Here is a 21,619-nt window from a genome sequence, read left to right on the forward strand (position 1 = left end):
GGTTTAAATAATTGGTAACTAGGAACCCGAAGCTTTTTGTAACCAGTAATAATGCATTTCAAGTAGTTTTCGTTTAAGCCTAAACTTTATTTTACACTTATTTACTACAAAATATATGTGTTTGTATAGCTTACTTATTATGCATAATAAAAGCCATGTCAAGTTATGAATAACTTTTTAGCAGCATTAAAGCAGAACATGTTTTTGTAATTTAAAAAGATCAACAACATAAGAGGTTAACCCAAATCGAAAAGCGTACAAGCCAGTCGTAACAATCGCAGTGTTAATTTAAATTCACAAAGTAAAAGATCCAAGCTGGAGCCAGCAATGCACTCACTGATAAACAACTACTGTGCAAGCAATAAATATTTAATAATATTTAAACAATGGCTCCAACGTGTGGTTAATAAACTAGAGAAATTTTGTAGATTACACTGAATTATCCTAAATTTAGACTTAGTTATTCAGCTTTGGCGACGTTTTGCCTGGTTCAAGCTAAAATTAGAAACAATTCAACTAGTAAGTCCAGAGTTGGCTAACGGGGTTTTGAGATGGTTTTTGGGGGTCAGTGGATGGGAACAGTGTTCGTGGAGTAAAGGGTTTAAGTGACGACGGCCGATCGCTTGTCGCGATTCTTTCCACGTGTTATGGAGCGTGCCTTGAATGCAGCAGCATTCACAAGGTGCTAAAAGGGCAAATAAAATAAAAATGTTACTATTTGGAGTCAACGGACTCAACAATTCAATCCACTTACCCGCTCCAGTTTGGACGGCTTGGCCTTGGCGTTGCCATTGATGCCGGTGTTGGTGGGACGTGGTCCCAGCTGGAAAATGTCGCGAATGAACTCGTTCTCCTGCAGCTGCGAGGTCATCCCGGGACCCATGACCGTGCACAGGGCCGAATACTGATGATGGATGGACCAGGAGTCTAGTGTCAGCGACTCGGTACCAAAGCGAATGCTAATCTCCGGCGAAATGTCCTCCTGCAACGATTTCAAAATAACATTAAATCAAGCTAGGCTATGAGCATATATTCTAATCTTATTTCGTACAATTCTGAAATGTATCACTTTTAGTTTTTCTTCCAGCGCAACCAGACAAAATTTCCAGTTTAAAACTGAAACATAGAAAAGTACTAAAAAAAAATTCTTTTGGTGAATCTCTGTTTTGCAGGTTTTTAAAAACTCCTTATCAAGATGATGCTATCAACCTATCAGCATGACTATGTCCCGCCCAATGCCAAGCGGTACGAGTTCCTCACGCGTCCCAGGGGCGCCGAAGCCAACATTGGTCCGCAGGTAAAAGAGTGCGAGTGCATCGACGAGTCCAAGATCAAGATGCCACCCAATGCGTCCAAGGACTGTGGCGGCGTGGAGTGGACGGGCATAGCACCAATGGGAAAGCTGGTGGATCCGCGTATTATACCCACTCAGCTGACTCAGGACCAGGTGGACAAGATGGCCTTCTCGGCGGAGTCGGATTGCTTTAAGCTGCAGCCCAATCGCTTTCTCAAGATCTTACGCACAGTCTACCCGGATCTGTACGAACGCCTAAAGGTTATGCCCAAGGAGGAGCTGAGCCGCAGGCTGGAGACCAACCGCATGAACACCACCTATCAGATCGATTACTGTGGCATGAACGAATACCCGGAGGGTATTTACGAGAGCCTTAAGACGGAGGACGAGTCCAAGAACGCCAGCAAGCTGATGAGCGAACGTGGACCCTGCAATGAGTTCCGTTCGAACGTGATGAACGAACTGGAGCGGGAAGCGTCATCGAGCTACGAGATTTCCAGCGACGAGTGCCAGAAGAACTACAAGCCGTTCAAGACCAGTTTCTCGGACTCCTCGCAGACCATCGAATCCGGCAGCAGTTCGCACTGGAACTCTGCTCCAACCACGTACCGCAAGGTGCCGACCTTTAGCGAGTACATGGACTCGATTAGTCGCAACGGCTGCGTCATTATGCGCAACAAGCTGCACGATCACTCCAAGTGCTTGGCCAAGTACTGCAAGCACGAGCTGAAGTTCACTTGCAATGACATGAAGTAATCGTCCGTAGACTAGTGCATCTCCAATAAATATATGTAACACCTAACCCAAACCCAATGTTTTAAGCGAAGAACTAATGCTGAACTCACCTCCAGGTAGCGCAGCACATCACGGAAGGTTGCACGCTGCGCCTTGCGATCGCGCTTGGCGCGGTACTTATGCGAATCGGTGGCCAGCTGCTTGACGGCCTCCGACAACTCGGCGATATCATCTTCCAGGAAGTCCTCATCGTGGGAACGGCCCGACTCCAGAATCAAAGCAATGGTCTCGCCAGCGGCCAGGCGAACGTCCAAATGTGTAGATTGCAAAAGACCCAAAAACTTCTTAATAGATCTGCAAATTGTAGTATAAACAATTAGAGCAATAATTTTTATAGCAATAATTAAAGCATTCAATTGTCCCAAACAGTTTTAATGGAACTTGCTCGTTAAACTTACGGGAACATGTTTTGGCCAGTGGTCATCAACGAAACAAAATCACCCGAAGGTATAAGTGTAAGTAAGAGCCCCCAGGCGTTCAAAGCCTCCGCATGGAAAGTGCCAGCTTCGGCAGTAACGGATACAGGCGTCTTGTCATCGCCACGCAAATAGCTGCCCGCGAAAATGGCCTCGAAGCACTGCATCAGCTGCACCAACTCGCCGACATCCTCGCAGCCCAGAAAGCTGAGCAATCCCAGAGCTGTGCAGCACTTGGCACGGGCATCAAAGCCCACGGACTTGTCCTGCACGGTGTTCAACAGGAATTGATTCATTGCCTTGGAGATGCCCTCATCTCCGCCCATTTGGAGCACCAGAAGGGGGGCAAGTCGTGCGCCCCACACCTGCTCCTGGCCCTTGCCCCGACGGATGCTCTTCTCCACGAAGTCCATCAGGGTCATCTTGCGGTCCTCCACAAAGTCCGGCATGTAGCGGTGCATGAGGAGTTCGCAAATCGCTTGCAGAGCCTGCACACGTGTCTGGGCCGACTTCTCGGTGGCCTGCTCCAGGGCCTTCTCGAACTTCTCCTCGAAGCGCTCGTTGGCCAGCTCGTCGGTGGCCTCCGAGGATGCGACTTCGGAGACATGTGAGTAAACGCTCACATTGTCAAAGGACTCGTCCTCAGAATTGGAGTCGTTGGTGCGGCCTGTAAAAAATGATTTCAGTAATTAGTATGGAATTAAAAAGTACATTAGAAGTATATAATTAGTGTAAGAACATTAAGCTGCCCATTATTTATACATCTGATACTTTAAGCGAGTTATTTAAAGCTTATTCCTAAATATTTGGTATGTAAATGAGACCTCTAAGGGTTTTTTAATAGCTATCATTTTTCAGAGAGTGCTTACTTGCACATTTTTGGAATTCAACGAACCCATTGGAGTGTACGCAAAGCATTTATGCAAATAGCATTTAGCAAAAGAAAAAGACAATGAATACCTATCTAATGATTGTTCTATTTTCAGAACCCTAATGTATTCTTTGTTAAATGGAGTAAAATGTTGGGACCACCCTCGTGCAAGTGCCCACATTTCCCCTCAGTGACTGTCAAACCGGCTGAAAAGAGGCATCAAGTTCTGTCGTCTTCGAGCAGCTTTTCAATTGCTTGTGCACTCATTTAGATGGGGAAATGTATATGTACTGAAATTAGAAATTCAATTACATGCTCTGCCACACAGCAATGACCTTCACGACAAACAGTTCGGTTGGCAATGTTGTGCAACAAGTTTGCTTTCCATCTTTCGCTGTTTCACTTTGTTTGCTGGCCAACTGCGTCGAAGAAAACCCGTCGTAGACCACAACTTTCATTGCGGCGATTTCCCAGCGCCTGTTTTCTGTTTTCTATTTGGGGCAAGGTAGTTTCCGCCTCGTGTTTTTTGCCTTTCACAAAAGCTGCGAGCGAACTACAAACACACAGGCATGCGGTAACTGCGCGCTAGAAAAACGAATCAAAAGTGGTGGAAAACAGCTGGTTTTGCTTGAAAGTTGTTTGGATTCGATTCGGGTGAGTAAACCATCTGTGTTTTGAGAGAAACCAATGCATAACACAAAGTTGCATAAGTTTTTAGGTCACATATTAGGTACTTAGATGAGAGGAAAGTTCCCTGAAAGTCACAGCTTCCGCGTCTTTGTTTTTAATCAAAATGTTTGGGAATAATTGTAGGATGAGCATCAGCATACCCTGAATAAACTTTTGGATCTTATATTCTATAAAAAATTATTAAACTTAACAAAACTTTAAAATAGAACGATAAGCTTAAACCAACTTTGAAATAGAACGCATAATATATTGATAAGAACCATACGCCCTACGAAAACATACCCACTGATACCCTGCACTGAGGTATTCGGTTATTGGCGTGACTCTGATAAGCTGGCATTGAGTGCTTACATACATACATATGTATGTACATATGCTTGGCCACGAACGAGTAAGTGTATTTATATTTACATATATACAGCTGCGTTCAAGATAGAAATTTAAGTTGCTTGCAAAGCATGCTTTAAACAAAAAAGCCTTTTTTCGCTGAAGATGCTTACAGCCTTTAAATAAACAACTTCAATTAAATGTCATTTAATAATTCAATGGACAAATACTGTGGTTGTATGGTTATTATTTTGGGCACAGCTGCATATGTTTGTATATATAATCAGCTACCCGCTGATTACTTGTTGTTGCGCAGCCAGCTGAGCGCGTAAAGCTTTTTGTGCCAGCACAGCAACAAAACGAAAATAATTATTTCATTTCGAGGGTATTGCCAAACAGGTTGTAGGCAGCAGAGCTTCCTTCGTTTGGAAGCCAACGAAATACACAAAACAGTGCACGGTATTCGTTAGTCAGTGCATGACTAATGCAAAGGTCAAAGCAGCTGTGAAAATTTCCCTACACTCGCCGACATAAACCGAGCAGTATAGCAATTACATATATGATAGTCCTATTTATACATCTAAAGATATTGCCACAATTATAGATTTTGATTTAATAATTTATTGTTAAGATGCGCAGAAAACAACTGTTACTTATTGAAATAATTGAAGCCATAAAAAATATGAAGCCATATCTAATAGATACATTTGTGTTTGTTCTATCTCGCATTTTCTTCCGGTGCACACCCACACACTCGCTTTTCTTTGTGACTCACCTCTGCCTGCTGCTGATTTCTTGTTGCGTCGCGGCATGTTGCTGTTGTTTTTGCGTTGTTCAGGTATTTTGTTGATTGAACTCGACGACGACGTTTTGGTTTCTATTGTTTGGCCTGCTGTCTCAAACACAAGGTACGAAACAGAAAAAAAAACAACCGAACAAACAGATGCTTTGTAGCCGAGTGTCCTTTCTTCTGTTCTTGGTCCTCCAAAGATGGAGAACAGGCGGCGAAGTCTACACGACGGCGAAAATGTCTACACTTTCGTTGCTTTGGCGGCAACTACTGAAACGCACGTGTTGGTTCCGATTTATTGATTTTGATTCTGTAGGTTAGGAAATTAAATTGCGTTCTTAAGCCGAGCTGTCTGGTTTTTAATCTTTGTCTTTCTAACTCGAAACGTTACCGATCAGGACGCACCTATGCAAAAACTTTGGTGCTTCCAATTTTTGGCAATTCTACACGACTGTCTTTGCCGTTTGCAATTGTTCAAGTCCGATCGCGATTCTTGCGGCCGTATCTTATATATAGTCTGCTGATTCTGATGGCTCTGCTGTTGCCTTTTCTGCTGCTTGGCGTTGATAATACAAAAATGTCGTACTCCGGTCGTCGTTGCAGCAAATTTCATGTTTAATTGCAATGCGTTCACTTTTCTCCGCGCTGGCAGACACTCCCACTCCGCCCTCAGTTCGCAGTTCTTGTGAAATCGAACCGAATGCGCTGTATTTCGATCTCTGATGTTTCGATTTTGCTATTTCCGATACGGCCAGTGCTGGCGCTACGCGGACTTTACGTTGGCAGCTTTCGGAAAGCTCTAAAAATAATGCAAATAATTAAGCACTTAATTCGATTGCTGATTTTTACGAAATGAAAAAGTGAGTGACCGTATGCGCGAACGGCGGAAAATACCAAGAATAGCGGTAAATTCCATGGAAGATGGCAGGCTGTCGCTCAGCCGATAGTTTTGAACATATCCAGTTTTTAAGCTTTTATGTTTAATATTAATTTACTGTCATTATAATACCTATGAAGAAATCACCTTTATGATTTATTAATGACCGCATTGAACTATATTTATCAACTTATTACAAAATTAAAATTTAAATCGCGATATTCGCGCGGTTAGTGAAGCCCTCAAATGAAATCTCTAAGCTGCACCTGTATCGATACCTTCATTGCAGCCCTGCGCCACCCGCAAACATGCACACTCACACGTACGCGCTCAGCGATTTGCAGAGAGAGTTTTCTGGTTTTTGTTTAGTTTTATTTGATTGCAACTCGATTGGAACGCCAGCGGCTGGCGCAGCGCACAGTAATTTAACTGCGAGGTCGATAAGAACGGGGGACAAACTAAAAAAAGCTCCAGCCGATTCGATTCGAAGCTCAGAAGATTGGACTTCAGAACTCGAACTTTGGCACCAGAGCAGCGCATCCACGAACGTCGCCCCAAAAATTCATGAATGCCCAGCAGCGGATTTGGACTCGGATTCGGAATCGGAATCAATAGCGAACGACAACAAAACAAGGGGAAGCCGAAAGTGGGGTTTGCAACACCGCGGATTGCACACAATAATTAGGTAATTTGTAAGCGACGTTCACCTGGGCAAGGTGAACTTGGCACCGCCTCTATATGGCAGCCATCGTTCATGTGTATCTTATCGATCGAGTGCCCTGGCTAATCTCCGGATAATCTTGCAGGCATGGCGGCGATTGAGGAGCGTTTCCAGGCGGCAGTCAATGTGATAAAGGGTCTGCCCAAAAATGGGCCCTACCAGCCCAGCACCAGCATGATGCTCAAGTTCTACGGGCTGTTCAAACAGGCCACCGAGGGAGGACCAGATGTGGACAAGAAGCCCGGCTTCTGGGACATCGTGGGCAAGGCCAAGTGGCAGGCATGGAACGACAACCGTCACTTGACCAAGGAGGAGGCCATGCAGCGGTACGTGGAGAGCCTGCAGGAGATCATCGAGACCATGTCGTTCACGGAGAACGTGCAAAACTTTGTGGGCAGCCTCGATAATCTGGGGAACATCAGCCTGGACGAACTGGAGCTGGTCTCGCCTGGCATGAAGGAGCTGGCCGAGTCGCATCCCAACTCGCCGTTCCACTCGCGCACCAACAGTCCCCAGCACGGATCCAGTTGCAATGGCGAGCCGGAGGCTCCGACGACAGAGGCTGCCGCACCACTGGCCACGTCCGAAAAGATAAAGGAGAATGGCCACAGCTCGCCGCCGCTGACCAATGGCTATGGGCCTAAGTCAACCTCAAACTACACACAACACGACACGCACAATTTTACAAGCAACAGCAGCGTGGCCATCGTGGAGCCCTCAGACGATGAGTACGACGATCCCTACGATCTTAGCCACGAGCTGACCCAGGCTATTGCCCAGAACACGGACCTGCTGCGCCAAATCCAGTCGGCCATCACGCGGATGAACAGCGATGTGGGTGCAGTGCAGCAGCGCGTTCGCAGCCTGGAGCAGTCTCTCAACGAACTGCGCAGCGGCCAAAAAGCTGCGAAAGGAACGGTGGCCCAGCCACGATCACTGCCCGCCTGGTGGCCCTTCAGGAACATCTCCCCGCTGTGGTTTGCCGTCCTCGTCCTGTGGCCTTTCCTGGTGAGACGGTTCGCGCGAATGCTCCAGTCCACGTCGCAGCGCAGGCACTGACGCAAGAAAACTATACTTGCGGGAGGAGGAACATGTGGTAGTTAAATTGTAAGTACAACGCCACTGGACAAATGCAGGCATACACTAACATTCCGGCCTTAAAGCGAGTTGCTTGTTTATGTTTGAGAGGAATTCCCGCTAAGTTTCAAGAGCATCGGGAACCTGTTTCGCAGCGAAAGCTTTTACATCATACATTATTGTACATATTTGCATTTCATTAGCATATTCAAGGAAACGATCTGTAGGCAAACTCAGATTGTGGAATATCTTTGAGTATTTGAGCAGGGGAAAGTGCGCAATCATCTTCTGTTTATACTTATTATCAGAAATACAAGTTTTCAATTAAGAGTTTGAGTGAACGATTTAAAAACCAGTACAGTCAGTTCCCGCTTTACTTATGAATACATACAATATATTATTTATTTCACCAAATTTAATCCCATATAACCCTTTTCATTTCAGTTATCTTCGGTTACGGGCACGTGCTTGGTCTTTAGCTTTCTTCTGTCCCAGAAAGCGCTTCAGTTATTGTACAGAGTTGGCCTTATTTATACCCTTCTTAACCCATGGTTATCCAGTTGCAATATCTTTACCCTCTTTTGTACACGTCTATATGTATATTGAATGTATATTTATTTCGTACACACAAATCGCGACCTTTTTGTCACATTCCCCATCTGATTATAGTTTGTAAGTCGAATGTTTTGGCACTATTGTCTAGCAGAAGGCGAGTTTAAGCAACCTGAAAGCGCCGCTCTACTAAAAATACGGTTGTAAGCGTATACTTTATTGTGCATTATTTGTTGTTAATTATAATTTTTGTAATAAAGCAAAAAAGTGAGAGCAGACGCTTGTCATGATTTAAGGCTGTGGAGTGATCCGCAGATAACTCTTCCCGGAAGGAACCTCAATGGTTTCGATGCCATCGGGAAAGAGCTTTGGAATGTCCTCGGCTTTGACAGTTGGCAAGACCATGCACTTGCCGCCCTGTTTCCAATCAGCCGGCGTGGCCACGCTCTTGGTTTGGGTCAACTGAAGCGAGTCGATCACCCGAAGGATTTCACTGCAAAGAAGAGAGGGATTGAAATGATACTTATCAGATTAATCGTCGTTTAGATATAAAACTAATGATATGCATTAAACAAAATGGATCCTAATTTACATCCATCGTTAAAGTTTAGTTTACACCACTTAACTTCATTAAACAATTATCTGCTAATGCAATTAAGTGCACGATTGTTTGCTACAGAGCATTACAGACTTATAGTTAGTAATGATGTTAGATATATGGGTACCCACTCGAAATTGCGCCCAGTAGTGGCAGGATAAAGGATGGATAGGCGAAGCTTCTTCTTCTCGTCCACAACAAAAACGGCGCGACAAGTGAGGGGAATGCCCTCAGCATTGATCTCGTCCTTGTCCAGCATATTAAACTTGAGCGCCAGTTCCCTCTTGTCATCCGCAATGATGGGATAGTCAAAGGAGCTCAGCTCTGCGAACAGAAATGCCAATTAGAATAAATCCTGCCCAGAAATCAAAGACCAAACCCACTGCCAAAGCTCTTGATGTCCTCGATCCAGCCCTTGTGCGATGCCACGGTGTCGCAGGACAATGCAATCGGCTTGACTCCACGCTTTTGGAATTCCGGCACCAAAGCCGCCACCCGCGACAATTCCGTGGTGCAAACTGGTGTGAAATCCGCCGGATGTGAGAACAGAATGGCCCAGCTGTCCTGCATCCAGTCGTAGAAATCGATCTGTCCCACGCTGGTGTCAGCCGTAAAGTTTGGGAACTGATCACCGATATTTAAAGCCTTTCCGGACATGGTGGATACTTCAAAAAATTAGGAGACGAATTCTGAGCTTTAGATAAAATGCGTTACAAAATTGCCGCAAAATGGAAATCAGCTGATTGGGCTAGAGTGCCCGCTTCTTTTATAAGCTCAGCAGCCAGGGATGCGCATTATACGAAGAACTAGTTTTCGTACGAACACGTAAAAAGCTAATTTCATTGTGTTTACTTTTATTACATTTATTTCGCAAGCTTTTGCTAGCAGTTTGACTTTCCTTTGACAAAAGCAAACGATTGGATAAGTAGTTTTAAATTTTAGTGAGCTAAATGAGGGAGCCAGTGAACCGAACCACTCAAAACTTGCTTTCATCCCTGGCACACACACACACATACACAACTCACACAAACGCGCAGTGTAAACACAAAAAAGCAAAGAATTTCTCGTATTTATTTATTTGGATTTGGAACGAAACCATGACAGACCTCAGCATCAGCGGCCAGCAGGTGCTGCCCCCGCCCACATGCACACCCGCGGAACCCTTCCGCATCACAACGAACGCCCCGCACCAGATGAACGACGCCAGTTTGACGCCAGGACGCAGGAAGCTCCAGAAGTGGCTGGGTCGCGTGCTGCGGATCGTGATTACCGACGGCCGCGTGCTGGTGGGCTTCTTCAACTGCACGGACCGGGACGCCAACATCGTGCTGTCCATGTGCGCCGAGTACCTGGTGGAGGGCCAGGAGCCCCGGCTTCTGGGCAACGTCATGGTTCCCGGCCAGCACATTGTCTCCCTGAACATCGACGAGCCGGATCCGCAGTCCAGCCTGCTGGTGCAATAGTGCTCCTAGTGATCATGATCGTGGATCGTTCGCTGTTAAAAATGCTGTTCAAATAAAGGATTTCGAGAGGGCTCAACTCAAACTTTGTGGTTTTATATTTAAAGCTTAACATTTGTTCATCTGGTCTTTGAATTGTGTCCAATGTCTTTGCCGTTTTTCAATCAAATGATCCAAGTTTGTTTAAATTTGACTGCATTCTTGGTCGGTGGTGCAGAAACCCCTCCCCACTACACCCCTGCGTCGATCAGCTGTTTGATAAGCCGCCGCCGCGTTGCCAACCATCGCGCAGATGAATCAGCTGGGCTCAATTTATTTCGCTTGGTTATTTGTTTGCTCGCAGCACTATTCCTGCCAATTAATTGAGTTAATCAAGCGAAACAGCGCGCGGAAGAGGATCTGCCTGCCACCCGATACGCATTCAATTGAGACCAAATAGCGATGGACTTCACGACCTTCGTAAAGCCCTCAAATGGCGGCGGTGGTGATGCGGATGACGGTGGCCAGAAGCTGCAGTTCTGGAAGCATGTGGAGTACATCGAGAACCATGGCAAGCAGGAGGACGACTACGAATACTGCATGACCGAGTTCCTGCGCATGTCGGGCATCTATTGGGGCACCACCGCCCTGGACATTATGGGCCAGCTGGAACGCCTGGAGCGCAAGTCCATTATCGAATTTGTGAAGCGTTGTCAGTGCCCAACCACGGGAGGATTTGCTCCCTGCGTGGGTCACGATCCCCACCTGCTGTACACGCTGTCGGCCATCCAGATCCTCTGCACCTACGACGCCCTCGAGGAGATCGATCGCGAGGCGGTGGTGCGTTTTGTGGTCGGACTGCAGCAGCCCGATGGTAGCTTCTTCGGCGACAAGTGGGGCGAGGTGGACACCAGGTTCAGCTTCTGTGCGGTGGCCTCCCTCACGCTGCTCGGCCGCATGGAGCAGACCATCGACGTGGAGAAGGCGGTCAAGTTCGTGCTCTCGTGCTGCAACCAAACGGACGGCGGATTCGGTTCCAAGCCGGGCGCCGAGTCGCATGCGGGTGAGTCACCACCTCTCCTATCATGCTGCCAAAGTCAATATCATTTCAATGAAAGCCCTATTACTAATAAACTCTCCATTTATAAAACGCAGGACTCATCTACTGCTGCGTCGGCTTCTTCTCGCTGACGCAACGGCTGCACCTGCTGGACGTGGACAAGCTGGGCTGGTGGCTTTGCGAGCGGCAGCTGCCCTCCGGTGGGCTAAACGGACGGCCCGAGAAGCTGCCGGATGTGTGCTACTCGTGGTGGGTGCTCGCCTCGCTGACCATCATGGGCCGCCTGCACTGGATCAGCTCGGAGAAGCTGCAGCAGTTCATACTGTCGTGCCAGGACACGGAGACCGGTGGCTTCTCGGATCGAACTGGCAACATGCCCGATATATTCCACACGCTCTTCGGCATCGGCGGCCTCTCGCTGCTGGGACATTCCGGCCTGAAGGCCATCAACCCAACGCTCTGCATGCCGCAGTACATCATCGACCGGCTGGGCATCAAGCCGCAGCGATTGCCGCGGCCATGAGGGGATTCTTGGATTCCCCATGCAGCAGTTGTAGCCAATGTGTAGCAGCAGACCTCTGACGTATTCCCACGCTAGCTTCTCTTAGTTTTATTTGTAAAAAGACCAAAATTCAACGCAGGAACTCATTGCTCGACGTCCATTACTCCTTTTCTTCGTTGCGCATTTACACAGGATGTAACACCTCGATAAGCTATTCTTAATATAGTAACGAGATTCAGCAATAAATAAATATTTTACTTTATCCAGCAAAGCCACAATTAAAAGCCATGGCGATTCAGATCAGTTAACATTTGATTTATTTGCAAAAATAACTAAACTAACATTTGCATGTGTGAAAAACCAAGTGAAATGTTTGCGCTAGTAGTCTAGGTCGTTATACATATTAGGTAAATACATATCAGTGTGTAAATTTATGTACATGAGGATACGGGTGTAAGGACTAATTAGTTAAGAAGTTGGCAAAAGTTGCATTACGAATATGGCGAATCACACAAAATTGGAATTACAAACTAAGTCACCGTGTGGGCTAGCTCAATTAGAGGCAATTGAAACGAATGTTACAGAGCACAAACAAATATTAATCGACCACATATGCAGGCAATGTCCGAGTGTTTCTGGGTGTGTGTGTGTGCCGTGTGTGAGCTGTGTGTGGTGTGTATTGTGATTGTAGTATACTCGATGCACGTCTAAGGCACTCTATAAACAATTTCAGCTAACAATCCTTTTAAAATGTATGTCTTCAACTACGCACTAATGGAGGAGCATTAGGAATTACTGAATTTCTCGTCGCTAGTCAAAACGTTGTATGCACAGCCGAGGGCCCAAGAGATTTCGTGGCCATCTATCTTCTTGTAAAGCTGCAAATGGCATTCAAGTTATTAGAGAGTTCAATTTGAGTTATGTGCACCAGGTCTTACCTTAATCTTCTTGCCATCGTTGAGGCCAAATCCTTCGCGCAGCAGCGTCGATATAAAGGTAAGGTCGAAGCACATGAAGGGCTGCTCATCGTTGGGGATGGCGCAGATCTCCTGTGCCTTCTTGCGGTAAGCCTCCACAGTTGTTTCGCCACCAGCCAGCGGATCCACCAGACCCGACTCGATGGCGCGCTCAAAGTAGTAGCTGAACGCGGCCACCGCGTGCTGCTTGAGAGTGAAGGGCTTGGGCTTGACCAGCGGCATCACCTTGCTCTTGACCAGCTCCAGACAGGCATCGAAGTCCACGATGGGCTGCTCGGCACTGGACTTGCCGTTCTCCTTGCCGCTGACCTTGTACTGCACATTGCCGTATGTCCAGGTACGATTGGCGATTATGGGATTCACGCAGACGCTCTCCAGCACCGAATCCTCCTTCTTGTAGCCGTGCGTGAAGACGGCGTGACGGGCGGCCATCAGACCCAGTCCCAGATAGCTGTGCGTGAAGACGTTGATCTTCTTGCTGGAGGTCACCACCTCGTGCATGTACTTGTCGTACACGGGCACCTGGTCCGGATCCGTTGGCGAGAAGGTAACCTGCGTGCTACCGCCGCCCAAGTCCAGGGCAGCTGCCTGGTTCGTCTTGGACAGGCGGCCCAGCAGGAAGTTCACGGTAAACCAGCTGAAGATGCCCTCGTCCGTGCCGTCCATGATCTCGACGGCATCCATATCGACACTAAACTCGGACTTGGCGAAGAGATCTCGGACGGCATTCAGTATGTTTTCCGCCTTGCTGGCGGGCAGGAGTCTCAGGCCGGCTGTCGCTTTCAGAACCAGCGGTGTGGATGACCAGTGCTCCTTGGGTATGAAGGCGCGGGCCTCGTCCAGCAGCAGTTTGATGGAGTGGGCACCCTCGGCAGGATAATCCGCAAAGGAGCTCAAACCCGGCTTGCGCTCCCTGAACAGCTCCTCGTACAGCACCAGCTTGTTGTCGATGAAGCTGCGATTGAACTTGTAGGCCAGCACACGGCTGCCCGTGGACCCGGCATCGATGATGGCCGCATACTGCACCTTGCTGTAGCCGAACTTGGAGGCCAGACGGGCCAGATACGGACTGGCGTTCTCGGAGACGAAGCCTGCATCATGGTCAGTCGTTGGTTGATTCGTGATGGGTTTTTTAGTGACAACATGGCGAACGGGTGGCGGAAAATGGGGTTCCACATGGGCGTAGGGCACGGTAACAGTTGGAAAATCAGATGGTTTGGTTAGTACAACTTTGGGAACTTCGTTTTTCACATAATACAAGTGGTACACACCGAAGACAAAGAGCAGGAGGATGACGGAGATGACCAGGCACAGGAAGGAGATCTTGAGGCCGCTGGGCCCGCGGTTTCCGCCACTGCTGGCATTTGGTGATCCACTGCTTTTCCGCCGCGGTGGCTTCTCGTCCGTGGCCAGCTGAAAGTGCGAAAAACAAATTAGTTTTGCGACCGGAGAATGGGGTTATTTGATGGAGTTTCTTGGCCAAGTTCTTCGGGTCTACCAGCTTATATTCGTATTTCATGGCTCGTTCCGTTGCCTCTGGTGGTACCGCATTTATGCATGGCCGGTTTCTTGGTCGGAACACATTTCAGTTGTTTGCTGCTCAAATATTAACACGCTGGCTGTTTGCTATCTCTTGAAATGTCAATGAATTTCATTTCTTCTCTTTTTTTCAGTCTATTATGGGCTTTATCGTTAACATGTGCGAGGGCTGCAGTGTGCGTGGCTCATCGATAACGTTAACCAGGGCTGCAACGGCAACCTTTGGCAACGGTAATTCAGGGCAGTTCGTAAAAAGAAAACGGTTACTTTGAATATTATAAACTTTTAAAGCGCATTTTTCGGCTATTTCAACTAGTAATTAATTCAGAAAGTATATTTTATGATTGTAGTACATATGAATTATTTGTTTTTTATCTTGGTTCATCTAAAAATGGCAGAAAATAACTTAAACAAATTTGTTTCTGAGGCATTTTAAATGGTATATAGTTTTATTTGGTAGTTTACTACCATTTTTGTGAAACCTCTCCCTAACTTGCGAAAAGGGACTTCTCAAAGTTCAAAGTCATGCCAAATTACACATTTTCGCTGTGCAAGCGGCACACCAGTGTCCATTTGACTAGTATCTTATCGCGTAGCCTTCTGGTAACCAGTGATAACACGCAATCAGTTTTTGGGGACGACTGGCGTGTCTGGGCACCACCACTGGCAACAATCATAAGTGGGGCGGGCCACAAAGTGATCTTTTAGCTTGATTAAATATTAAAGTTGCCAAACAAAACCTGATGAAATTCCCGCTGTTTAAACAAATGTTCCGCTGTTGGTAAGCGATTGACGCAAAAATAGTTAAAGCCAATGAAAAGTAGTCAAACAAACTACGAATAGCGTATAGAGTATATATAATTTAGCATTAATGGAGTTGACAGGGCGACCCTCTCTATGTACTTTATACATATGTACAATCAAGTACACCCATTAGTTTTGAACACACAGGTTACTTCCCAGCAATTAAACTGATGGCATAAGCGACACTCATTAAATATATAGGGTGTGAACTTATCGCATATGTTTCCAGGCGCACGCTACTGTAATCAATAATATACTGATAACTGGCATTTGTGCCGATCCACAATGAGTAAGAAGCCTGCTCCTATCGCAAAGTGCATATTCCTGTTGGGGAATGCTTTAATCGGTTCTATAGATAGCAGCTAAAATGATTACTGATGTATTTCAATGCCCAGCAGTAAATAGCATCAGCTGGAAAATAAATCTTTATGAATAAACCAACAACGCATCAACTTGAACGTAGGATAGTGTAAATGATAAAGGTACCCTGAACTATTTAGCCAAAGAAGCCGGGAAAGATAGGCAGACGGAAAGATACAAAAGTATCTAGTATCTAGTATGTTGTATCTAGCATTTAGTAGCGTGTACACGTACACGAGGGTTAAGGCCACGTTAGCAACCAGACACTATCTGCACTCACTTGCAACCGGTTCCGGCTGGCTCGCATCCTGTTCTCCACCCACTTGCGATGCAAATCAGATGAAACTATCCAATCCGATCCAATCGCCCCCGAAATCTGCCACTCTATGTGTACCCGTGATCTTTGGGTTCCGATGCGAGAAAGCGATTGAAAAAGTTGTCTAGCGAGATTCGAATGAAACGGCAAAGAAGGCTGAAACTGCTGCCAACTAAATTGTTGGCCTTTCTACGCTATATTTTTTTTATCAGCCCCCCGAATGACCTTGCAAATGAGAAAGTTGCTGAGCCTGGTCACCCTAGTGCAAATACGAAGATACTTCAAAATAAGCCGGCCGGCTTTCATTTCCACATTGAAAACTTACTACACACTTCGTGCTACTACTTTGTAATTAAAAGGTAATTTGCATAATTGTTAACAAAAGCCTGCTAAGCAGCAATTCCGCATCTATATTTAAATGTCTTGTAAACATAGAATTTGAGATACAAATTGGCACAATCGAATAGAATAGAACTTGAAACGATTATTCAGCGAGTCATTTGATTTTTTACTTCCGCGTCAAAAGAGCAACAATTGTAGCTATATGTATGTGTGCGCGCGTGTTTGTGTGTGTGTGTGAGCGCCATGAAATTGGCATAAAGTGTGTGCTGTGATTGCCCTTTTAACCTTTGCTTACTTTTCTCTTTCGCACATCGGTGTTCGTCATTCTGTCGTCGTTACTTTGCACTTAAATTATGTAAATACGCGAGCGTTTGTTTATTTCCGATCGATCTCTGCCGATCGCCAAGCGGAACGCACTAATGTCGATCTAATCTAATAATGGGCGCGCCCGCCGAATAAATGACTGCGAGCAGAATGCCAACGCGCACGGAATGGCGTCTTGAAATAAACTAAAAACATTTATTTACCACCTGCTCATTTATATGCTGCAGCCCTATCAGCTGTTTGCAGCGGCGCGCGTTATCAGCGAATACGGTCACACTGCGGGGGCGGCAGGGCTGCCAAAAATAACTTTGGATAGCATAGAAATATTTGAAATTGTGAAATTATGCGGTTTTAATTAATTTTCACTTGAAGGACATTTTATATTGCATACTATGTAACATAACTGGCAAATAAAAGAGAGTATTCTCTGTGCCTAAGTCCGCATGATTTTTTTGTTTATTAATTGAATATGTTAATTTCATCACGGCAATGATGTTTACGTGCAATTTAAATAAATGGCCAAATTGATTATATCAGTGAATCATAAAACAGAGATATAATTTAGGCACAAAATCTAATCGAGATTATGATAAGATAATACAAGTATTTTGTATTCATTATTTATTACAGTAACACAATTTTTAATTAAAAAATGTAAAATTATTAAATATTTATGGGACGTATATATTAAAAATCAAAAATGGGCGTAAGTTATAGTTTTAACTAGGGTCCTTAAAAGATAGGTCAATTCCAGGGTAGGGTTTTTTGGATAGTAAATAGAGATAAGACTCCAGTGCTGGACAGTGACGAAAAACTGTTTATACCATATTAAAAAAGTGTTGATTATTCGAAGAAACACAATCCCAGATAAAGTTCAGATCGCTACACAAACGGATTTTTAAATCATCATACATTAATCATATAATAAACAGGCGAAAATCTATAACTTTAGAAAAAATGTTGTACCGACATTTGCCAGCACTGAACCTATCGCTGCACAGCTGATCGCCCGCCAATCAGCTGGGCGATAGTTGCCGTGTCGATAACCGTGGCATCGATAACGATATGTGTATTTTCCTGCTCTCTCTGCACCAACACAAAACACGCAACTAAATTTCGGTTAAAAACCCCAACTAAAAACAATGCAATCGAAACGGAACCAATTAAGTGATTAAGTGGCCAAAGCGGCGGCGCCGAAAAGCGAGCGCAGTGAATTTTCCGGATGAAATCGCGTTTTCGGGGAAACTTACACAAACATTTTTTTTCGTAAGCGCTCTCATGTTGTCTCTTTCGCACAGCAGAATTACTAGTTGCTGTGTGTGTGCGTGCGTGCGTTTGTGTGTGCCGTATGCCGTATGCCAGTGTGTGCGTGCGTGATTGTGTGTGTGAGTGACTTTGACTGCAGTTCGCGTACGTTTTTTATTAATACACCACATAACAACAACAAAAACAACAACAAACAGTAATGGAAACTAAACATATTTAATGCGAGGAGACCAGAAATCGTCGGAAACGGCAAGGCTTCATCACCATCGCCACCACCACCACAGCAACAACAACAAATTACTACAGCATGTATGCCAGTGTGCGTGAACGTATTTGTGTTAAATAATGTTTAAACATTTCTGATTTCGCACACAAAACATTATTGAGTTGTAGTCACCAGCAGAGAGGAGCAATTGAAGCAAACGAAGAGGAGGTAAGTGCAAAAAGCAGACAATTGTTATAAACAAAATGTGTCAAAAGTTCGTCATGTCGTCGCGCGCTCTTCCTCTCATTTGGCTCGTTCTCCCTCACTCTCTCTCTCTCCGCTCTGTCCTTCTCTCTCCCGCCACGCCGAAAAGAAATTAATTTTGATATTTTTTCCCTGCTTTTTTGTTGCACTCTCTCGCTCTCGCAAACTTTTAATTTTAATTTGCTATGCGCAGCGAATTCGCGCGCAAAGGCAGCAAAAAAAAGAGGCATAGCAAAGGCAGCAGCAACAACAATAAAGGCAAAGTAATAAACGTCAAAATGCCAGACGGACAATGCCGCCACTCTCTCTCTTCCTCTCTCACGCGCTCTTTCCGTCGCTATGTGCGTGTGTGTGTGTGTTTGGGTTTGCTAGCTTTTTGTTTTTATCAATTATTTAGGTGTTTGCCTTAAAAAGAATTACTGAAACGCAAAAAAATGCCAATACTTGTGTACTCCTGAACCAAGAAAAATGGGGTGATAGGACACTATCGTCTGAAAAGGAAGAAATGCAAATGCTACAAGGACCATGTGAGAAGGGAAGGAGAGTGTGTGAGAGTCACACGCACACACACCTCAAGCAATTCTGATAAGAACAATTGTTAATTGTTTGAAAGCCGACATTCCAATAGTCCAAGTCCATTCGCGCAGTCATTGGAAATAAAAGGAAAACGTAAATAACATTGTATTTCCACGCTAAATCAGAAATTCTTCGCCAAGTGATGAAATAAATATGCCCAATGCAGTCAGAAAAAAATTAAAATGGCATTGTATTCATTTTCTGTTACCTTTCAATAGACTTTCTAAACTATGTATTGTGATGCTCAAAACTCGTATTTTGTAATGCATATACTGAATACTTAATATGAAAAAGACTATTGGAAAATAGTTTTCGTACTTTGAATTAGAAATATGACTTTAATCACGTACGCAATCGAAGAAAACTGTGTGACTCCCCTTCAACATACAGACATTGTACCTATAAAGAAGACTACAAATAAAATGAGATGGTTTTATTCCCATTAAATAAAAAAAACACTATATTAAAAAGGTTTAATTTTCAAGTAATTTATCAAAATCCTGTTTTAGTTATATGATCTATATGATTGTAATGTTTGCTATTGCTTCTCATTCCACTTTCTTTTGCATTTGTTGTTAATATGAAATGTCGACGTCATTGAAATTGATTCATGGAGTCCAATTACAAAACAATCCGAACAAAAGGCATTTTACCAATAAAGAAAGAAGAAGAAATAGCCGAGGAGAGCATTTTTCCTTTAGTTATTTGCACGGCGTCGAATTCGAATTCCAATCAGCATTCTCCTATTTACTCTCTCTCAAGAAATTCATTCACGACTCAGTTTTCGTTACAATTTGATTAAATACTTAACTATAATTTGCATAATCAATTAACAACAAAATTAAAGACGATCTTTGGCACTGTTAGGTCTACATTGCGCTAGCATTAATGTAAGCTGCCTGCTCGCGATGACAGTCCACAAAATGTTTGAGAGAGCGGTTCGATGAAGTTTGACGGTTCTCTCGCCATGTGTTTGAGTTGCATGCGGTTGAAGGCGAGCGAAACGTCGAATAATAACGGTAAAGATGTAGTACTTTTTGGATTTCGCAGCCGGTCGAACACGAAAATCGGCGCTGTCGTCGCGCCGTGTAAAAAATGTGAGCGAAAACAGCAAAATAAATTTGTAAAAAATATATAGAAAATAAAAATCGCGCCGCCCAACCGAATATCTGCAATCGAATTTCAAAGAAAGGCCTTGCCATCTGAAATATATTCATTTCAAAGCAGTGAGTGTGTGTGTGCAATCCATGTTTTTTCTGTGTGCAAAGTTCAAAGGCAAAAGCAAAAAGAAAAGGCAATAGCAAGTAGCAAAGGCAAAAGAAAATCAAATCTAAATCAATGTAATCTAAATCAAATGTTATTTGAAAACGTAAGTTCAAGGAAGTGAAGAGTGTAAATTCTTAAACGAATCAAAGCACATGTGCCACCGTCCCCCCTTTCAACCCATCCCTCCCATCGCTCTGTCTCGCTCACTCGCTCGCTGGCGAAATTTCCAATGCAAATCAAATGGAAATCAACAGATCAAATACAAATACAACAACAAATTCGTTTTCGCAAACAACGAGAACAACAACAAACAGCTCGAAACGGAACAGAAGAGACTTCAAAAAGAGGAGAGCGCGAAAAAAGTGAAATGCGCATTTTTTATTGTCAATTTTTCAAACGGCACATTTGGACCTGGACCGTGTGATTTTCTTGCTCTCTTACTCGTGCTCCCTTGCTCTCGATCGCACGCTCACTCACTCACTCTGTCGCTCTCTTTGCTTTGCTAACGGAACTGCCGACTTCTTCTTCACCTTCTTTTTCGTTGTTGTTGTTAGGCAAAAGCAACGCCAAAATGGAAAGGAAAATTTTTGTTGTTGCGGTGCGTTGCCCTTTGCTTGTGCGCTCTCCAATAAAAACAACAACTAATGAATGAATGTGGTAGCAGAAGCAGCAACTTCAAAAAAAACAGCAACAGCGCAGATACATTACGATAATTTTCTCGCTCATCTGGCGTCTTTATGACATTATGTACGCTACATTTTTGATTTTATATTTAACACCTGCTGTTCTTCCATCAACATTTGTATGTGCATATGAGATAAGTGCATCAGAATGTGCATGTGAGTGCGTGCTGCAATTGCGATCAACAGCTGTTGCAGGGGGAGCAAAAGAGAGAAGGAGAGAGAGAGAGAGAGAGGGACAGAGAAGAGTGAATATCCGTGCCTATGTATGTGTGTGTCCTTGCTTTTGGTTTTCTTTTGTGGCATTTTGTTGTTGCAGCTGGAAGAATATTTCCCGAAAGGGGGGTTTTTGGAAGATTCCAATATGCCATCGAAACCGAATCTAAAATTAACTTTCTAGGTTAAATAAATGAATTAACAAAACAACATGGCGAACTGATTGACACATTTTAAAAATATATCGTTATAGTTCTGATAATAGTTTAAAGAACCACTTTCATATTTGCAGCCAACGTTATGATTAAATTCGCCTCAAATACAAGCAATAATAAATAATATAAATAAAACCCGAAAGAAAAAAGTTCAACATTTAGTAAAGAAAGCAAACAAACTTTAAAAACACTTGCATTAACGAAATCGTAGCCATTAGCTTTAACAAAATCGCGTAAAAATTTTGAGCAGAACTTAGCAA

The 21,619-nt window shown here is 44.4% G+C and overlaps 7 protein-coding genes and 1 long non-coding RNA gene across 12 annotated transcripts; 5 read left to right on the plus strand and 3 right to left on the minus strand.

The window, feature by feature from the left end:
- Nucleotides 1-63: 63 nt before the first annotated feature.
- LOC6526638 (interferon-related developmental regulator 2) lies at nt 64-6,047 on the minus strand. Its single transcript, XM_002087710.4, has 6 exons — nt 5,589-6,047; nt 5,169-5,493; nt 2,488-3,172; nt 2,140-2,383; nt 755-982; nt 64-685 (listed from the first exon to the last, which is right to left on the minus strand). Exons 2-6 carry the CDS (start codon nt 5,203-5,205, stop codon nt 602-604), a joined length of 1,278 nt encoding a protein of 425 aa, XP_002087746.1. The 5' UTR covers nt 5,206-5,493; nt 5,589-6,047; the 3' UTR covers nt 64-601.
- On the plus strand, nt 1,059-2,457 carry LOC6526639. The gene is made up of 2 exons (XM_002087711.4): nt 1,059-2,085; nt 2,146-2,457. Exon 1 carries the CDS (start codon nt 1,196-1,198, stop codon nt 2,048-2,050), a length of 855 nt encoding a protein of 284 aa, XP_002087747.1. The 5' UTR covers nt 1,059-1,195; the 3' UTR covers nt 2,051-2,085; nt 2,146-2,457.
- Nucleotides 6,048-6,368: 321 nt separating the features above from the next.
- LOC6526640 (acyl-CoA-binding domain-containing protein 5) lies at nt 6,369-8,686 on the plus strand. Of its 2 annotated transcripts, XM_002087712.4 has the most exons (3): nt 6,370-6,745; nt 6,867-7,888; nt 8,303-8,686. In XM_002087712.4, exon 2 carries the CDS (start codon nt 6,869-6,871, stop codon nt 7,838-7,840), a length of 972 nt encoding a protein of 323 aa, XP_002087748.1. In that variant the 5' UTR covers nt 6,370-6,745; nt 6,867-6,868; the 3' UTR covers nt 7,841-7,888; nt 8,303-8,686. The 2 variants fall into 2 exon arrangements, with proteins under 2 accessions (XP_043062804.1, XP_002087748.1); XM_043206869.1 differs by lacking the exon at nt 8,303-8,686 and having other exon boundaries at nt 6,369-6,745; nt 6,867-7,891.
- LOC6526641 (peroxiredoxin-6) lies at nt 8,607-9,755 on the minus strand. Its single transcript, XM_002087713.3, has 3 exons — nt 9,392-9,755; nt 9,140-9,332; nt 8,607-8,903 (listed from the first exon to the last, which is right to left on the minus strand). Exons 1-3 carry the CDS (start codon nt 9,663-9,665, stop codon nt 8,702-8,704), a joined length of 669 nt encoding a protein of 222 aa, XP_002087749.1. The 5' UTR covers nt 9,666-9,755; the 3' UTR covers nt 8,607-8,701.
- Nucleotides 9,756-9,936: 181 nt separating this feature from the next.
- Nucleotides 9,937-10,553, plus strand: LOC6526642 (N-alpha-acetyltransferase 38, NatC auxiliary subunit). Its single transcript, XM_002087714.4, has one exon. It carries the CDS (start codon nt 9,959-9,961, stop codon nt 10,469-10,471), a length of 513 nt encoding a protein of 170 aa, XP_002087750.2. The 5' UTR covers nt 9,937-9,958; the 3' UTR covers nt 10,472-10,553.
- A 208-nt stretch (nt 10,554-10,761) lies between these two features.
- LOC6526643 (geranylgeranyl transferase type-2 subunit beta) lies at nt 10,762-12,293 on the plus strand. Its single transcript, XM_002087715.3, has 2 exons — nt 10,762-11,510; nt 11,603-12,293. Exons 1-2 carry the CDS (start codon nt 10,910-10,912, stop codon nt 12,028-12,030), a joined length of 1,029 nt encoding a protein of 342 aa, XP_002087751.1. The 5' UTR covers nt 10,762-10,909; the 3' UTR covers nt 12,031-12,293.
- A 10-nt stretch (nt 12,294-12,303) lies between these two features.
- Nucleotides 12,304-16,856, minus strand: LOC6526644 (ectonucleoside triphosphate diphosphohydrolase 5). Of its 4 annotated transcripts, none has more exons than XM_002087716.4 (4): nt 16,643-16,853; nt 14,258-14,399; nt 12,948-14,077; nt 12,304-12,887 (listed from the first exon to the last, which is right to left on the minus strand). In XM_002087716.4, exons 1-4 carry the CDS (start codon nt 16,670-16,672, stop codon nt 12,795-12,797), a joined length of 1,395 nt encoding a protein of 464 aa, XP_002087752.2. In that variant the 5' UTR covers nt 16,673-16,853; the 3' UTR covers nt 12,304-12,794. The 4 variants fall into 4 exon arrangements, with proteins under 4 accessions (XP_002087752.2, XP_015053297.1, XP_015053296.1 ...); XM_015197811.2 differs by lacking the exon at nt 16,643-16,853 and adding an exon at nt 15,970-16,011; XM_015197810.2 differs by lacking the exon at nt 16,643-16,853 and adding an exon at nt 14,485-14,690.
- Nucleotides 16,857-17,336: 480 nt separating this feature from the next.
- Nucleotides 17,337-21,480, plus strand: LOC120320556. The gene is made up of 2 exons (XR_005560052.2): nt 17,337-18,370; nt 21,437-21,480. It is a non-coding gene; the product is annotated as an uncharacterized LOC120320556 (long non-coding RNA).
- Nucleotides 21,481-21,619: the final 139 nt, after the last annotated feature.

The sequence above is a fragment of the Drosophila yakuba genome, chromosome 2L (genome assembly GCF_016746365.2).
Source record: "Drosophila yakuba strain Tai18E2 chromosome 2L, Prin_Dyak_Tai18E2_2.1, whole genome shotgun sequence".
In the NCBI taxonomy this organism is placed as follows: Eukaryota; Metazoa; Arthropoda; class Insecta; order Diptera; family Drosophilidae; genus Drosophila; species Drosophila yakuba.

What these genes read in the sequence shown, in the direction of transcription:
- LOC6526643 (XM_002087715.3), top strand. Translation starts at nt 10,910, where the DNA reads ATGGACTTCACGACCTTCGTAAAGCCCTCAAATGGCGGCGGTGGTGAT. An exon ending in GGGCGCCGAGTCGCATGCGG is followed by an intron (nt 11,511 to 11,602) that starts GTGAGTCACCAC and finishes TATAAAACGCAG; the next exon opens with GACTCATCTACTGCTGCGTC.
- LOC6526640 (XM_043206869.1), top strand. Translation starts at nt 6,869, where the DNA reads ATGGCGGCGATTGAGGAGCGTTTCCAGGCGGCAGTCAATGTGATAAAG.
- LOC6526638 (XM_002087710.4), bottom strand. Translation starts at nt 5,205, where the DNA reads ATGCCGCGACGCAACAAGAAATCAGCAGCAGGCAGAG. An exon ending in ATGTGCTGCGCTACCTGGAG is followed by an intron (nt 983 to 2,139) that starts GTGAGTTCAGCA and finishes AAATCGTTGCAG; the next exon opens with GAGGACATTTCGCCGGAGAT. An exon ending in AGCCGTCCAAACTGGAGCGG is followed by an intron (nt 686 to 754) that starts GTAAGTGGATTG and finishes TTGCCCTTTTAG; the next exon opens with CACCTTGTGAATGCTGCTGC.
- LOC6526641 (XM_002087713.3), bottom strand. Translation starts at nt 9,665, where the DNA reads ATGTCCGGAAAGGCTTTAAATATCGGTGATCAGTTCCCAAACTTTACG. An exon ending in GGACATCAAGAGCTTTGGCA is followed by an intron (nt 9,333 to 9,391) that starts GTGGGTTTGGTC and finishes TTCTGTTCGCAG; the next exon opens with AGCTGAGCTCCTTTGACTAT. An exon ending in ACTACTGGGCGCAATTTCGA is followed by an intron (nt 8,904 to 9,139) that starts GTGGGTACCCAT and finishes TCTTCTTTGCAG; the next exon opens with TGAAATCCTTCGGGTGATCG.
- LOC6526644 (XM_015197809.3), bottom strand. Translation starts at nt 16,672, where the DNA reads ATGACGAACACCGATGTGCGAAAGAGAAAA. An exon ending in CCGATGTGCGAAAGAGAAAA is followed by an intron (nt 14,400 to 16,642) that starts GTAAGCAAAGGT and finishes TCGCACTTTCAG; the next exon opens with CTGGCCACGGACGAGAAGCC. An exon ending in ACGATGGCAAGAAGATTAAG is followed by an intron (nt 12,888 to 12,947) that starts GTAAGACCTGGT and finishes TGCCATTTGCAG; the next exon opens with CTTTACAAGAAGATAGATGG.
- LOC6526642 (XM_002087714.4), top strand. Translation starts at nt 9,959, where the DNA reads ATGAGGGAGCCAGTGAACCGAACCACTCAAAACTTGCTTTCATCCCTG.
- LOC6526639 (XM_002087711.4), top strand. Translation starts at nt 1,196, where the DNA reads ATGATGCTATCAACCTATCAGCATGACTATGTCCCGCCCAATGCCAAG.